Here is a 2500-nt window from a genome sequence, read left to right as displayed (position 1 = left end):
ATTATATCCTTTATATCACACATCATAATTATTATTATTATACATCTGAGTGCGGTAGTAGCAGTAGTAGTAATATAGGTAGTAGTGGCAGTAATAGAGGTAGCAGTAGTAGTAGTAATAGAGGTAGTAGTAGTAATAGTACTTAGCTCTCATTCAAAAGCTATTCTCCTTCGCTTCCCAACAGGTTCTGCGGCGAGAGCGGCCCTCAGAACGTGGTCTCCACATCCAACACCCTCGAGGCGATCTTCTGGAGCAGCTGGGTCGCCCCCTCCGCCTCGAAGGGGTTCAGCTGCACGGTCGGCCTCTCTACCAGCACTGCTCCTCGTGTCTGTAGTGAGTTTTTCTTTTAATCTGCACGGAGGCTATGCTGGGAATTCTTTTTTTTCAGTTTTTTTTTCTCGGTATTCTCTGTTTTAGATTTCAGTGAAATGTATTTCAATAGATGTGTATGCTGTTTTAGTATTAGGGTTTTGTTATCCTATTCTATATAGATTGCTATATCCATTTATCTACCTATATAATACATACACACACACTCACACATTGATACAAGCACACACACACACACACACACACACACACACACACACACACACACACACACACACACACACACACACACACACACACACACGCACACACACACTGGAAAAGACAACCCCCTCCCACTCTAACCCCCTCCCCCCTCTCCCTACCCAGAGTGTGGTCAGCGTGGCACGAACAACCGCGTAGTGGTCCCTCTGGAAAACAACAGGGTGGTGGGCGGAGTGGATGCCCGTCTGCATGAGTTTCCATGGCAAGTGCTATTGATTTTGCCCGAGAACCGATTCTGTGGCGGCGTCCTCATCAACGAACTCTTTGTCCTCACTGCCGCCCACTGCATACGCCCGTGAGTTTCTTGAAATGAGTTTGAGGAATTTGCTTATATCTCGAACTAAGATTTGTCTTGTTAACTTATCTGGAAATTATATTTTGTATAGCCTATTTTAAAGAATAAAGGTGAGACAAAAAAGAAAAAAAAAATTGTACGTCCTCAACACAAACATCATAAACATAATCATACAAACGGAATGACATCCCCTTAAAACCACAAACCGACATTGAGAGCCAGCCTAACACAAGACCTCCCCCCTCCCCCCTCCCCCTTCCCCCCGCCAGACGAGCCCTCCCAAACAACAGCTTCCCCGAAGTGGTGATCGGCGAACACGACCGAACACGAACGGACGAAACCACGGCTACGAGAACACTCACCGTCGCGCAGGTGATCGTTCACGAGGACTACAACGACACGATCTCCAGCGAGAACGACCTCGGCCTCGTACAGCTGTCCTCCGCTCTCGATTTCGCCGCTACTTCGCCCGACGTAGCTCCTGCGTGCCCGCCTAATGCCGCCAACACCTACGACAACGCGGATGTCACGGTCGCCGGGTACTGTGGCTTTGCTTTGCTTGTTTTTCTTTCTCTCGTTTTTTTTCTGTAAAGCTTTTATTAGTTTTTTTTATCATTATTTTTTAATACGCACATATGTATAGTAGAAAAGAAAATCAAACACGTATGTGGAATTCGTTTTCTATCCTAATCGTTATCTCCCTTCATTCCCTGATCCATACCCATTTTTCTTTGTTGTCAGGTGGGGTTACCTAAGTTTCCCCTCAAATCCGACCTTGCCGAGAGTGCTTCAGAAGGTGGACGTCAAGACAGTGCCCGTGAGTGAGTGCATGTCGCAGTACAAGAAGGGAAAAGTGACAAATAACATGATCTGTGCTTCGGCGCCTGGGAAGGACGCTTGCTTTGTGAGTTTCTTTTTTTTTATTTTTTTTTATTTATTTTTTAATTTTTTTGGGGGGGTCGATTCTAAGGTTTTGGTTTTGCTTATTCGATATTCTCGAAATTATTCTATTTCTCGATTCTTTTATATATATGCATATGTAAAAAAAGATATAAATAATTAAATATGTATATATATGTATATATATATATATATATATATATATATATATATATATATATATATATATATATATATATGCACACACACACACACACACACACACACACACACACACACACATCCTTACAGACACACACACTGTATGTTTTTTTCTCAAAATGTTTCGTTCTCTGACTCCCACTTTTCTCCTTCTTTCCACTTTCCCCTTCTCTCCTGTTTCTTTCTCCCTCCCTCTCCCTCCCCCTCCTCTCTATCCCTCTATCTGTCCAACTAACTTTAAAAAATATTAATCTCCCTTATATGTCATTCCTCCTCTATCCTTATAATCACTCTCTCTCCCTCCGTTTCTCCCTCCCTCCCCTTCTCCCTCTCTTCCCCAACCCCCTCTCTCTCCTTTCTCCCCTCCCTCCTTCCCTCCCTTCCTCTCTTCTTTCCTCCCTCCCTCCATATCTCCCTTCCTCCCTTCTTGCCTTCCTCCTTTCCTCTCTTCTTTCCTCCCTCCCTCCTTTCCTCCCTCCCTCCTTCCCTCTACCCAACCCACAAACACAC

The 2500-nt window shown here is 44.2% G+C and overlaps 1 protein-coding gene across 1 annotated transcript in view; it reads left to right on the top strand.

The window, feature by feature from the left end:
* LOC122256589 (CLIP domain-containing serine protease HP8) overlaps positions 1 to 2500 on the top strand; it is a 10806-nt gene that overhangs the window by 7179 nt on the left and 1127 nt on the right. The window contains exons 6-9 of the mRNA XM_086549970.1: positions 185 to 333; positions 700 to 889; positions 1159 to 1428; positions 1631 to 1793. Coding sequence (XP_086406096.1) covers positions 185 to 333; positions 700 to 889; positions 1159 to 1428; positions 1631 to 1793 — 772 coding nt within the window. The remainder of the gene's footprint in view (positions 1 to 184; positions 334 to 699; positions 890 to 1158; positions 1429 to 1630; positions 1794 to 2500) is intronic.

Source organism: Penaeus japonicus, unplaced genomic scaffold (assembly GCF_977035675.1).
Source record: "Penaeus japonicus unplaced genomic scaffold, GWHDUDI00000001_assembly GWHDUDI00000022, whole genome shotgun sequence".
Classification (NCBI taxonomy): Eukaryota; Metazoa; Arthropoda; class Malacostraca; order Decapoda; family Penaeidae; genus Penaeus; species Penaeus japonicus.
This window is presented reverse-complemented; position numbering and strand designations above follow the sequence as displayed.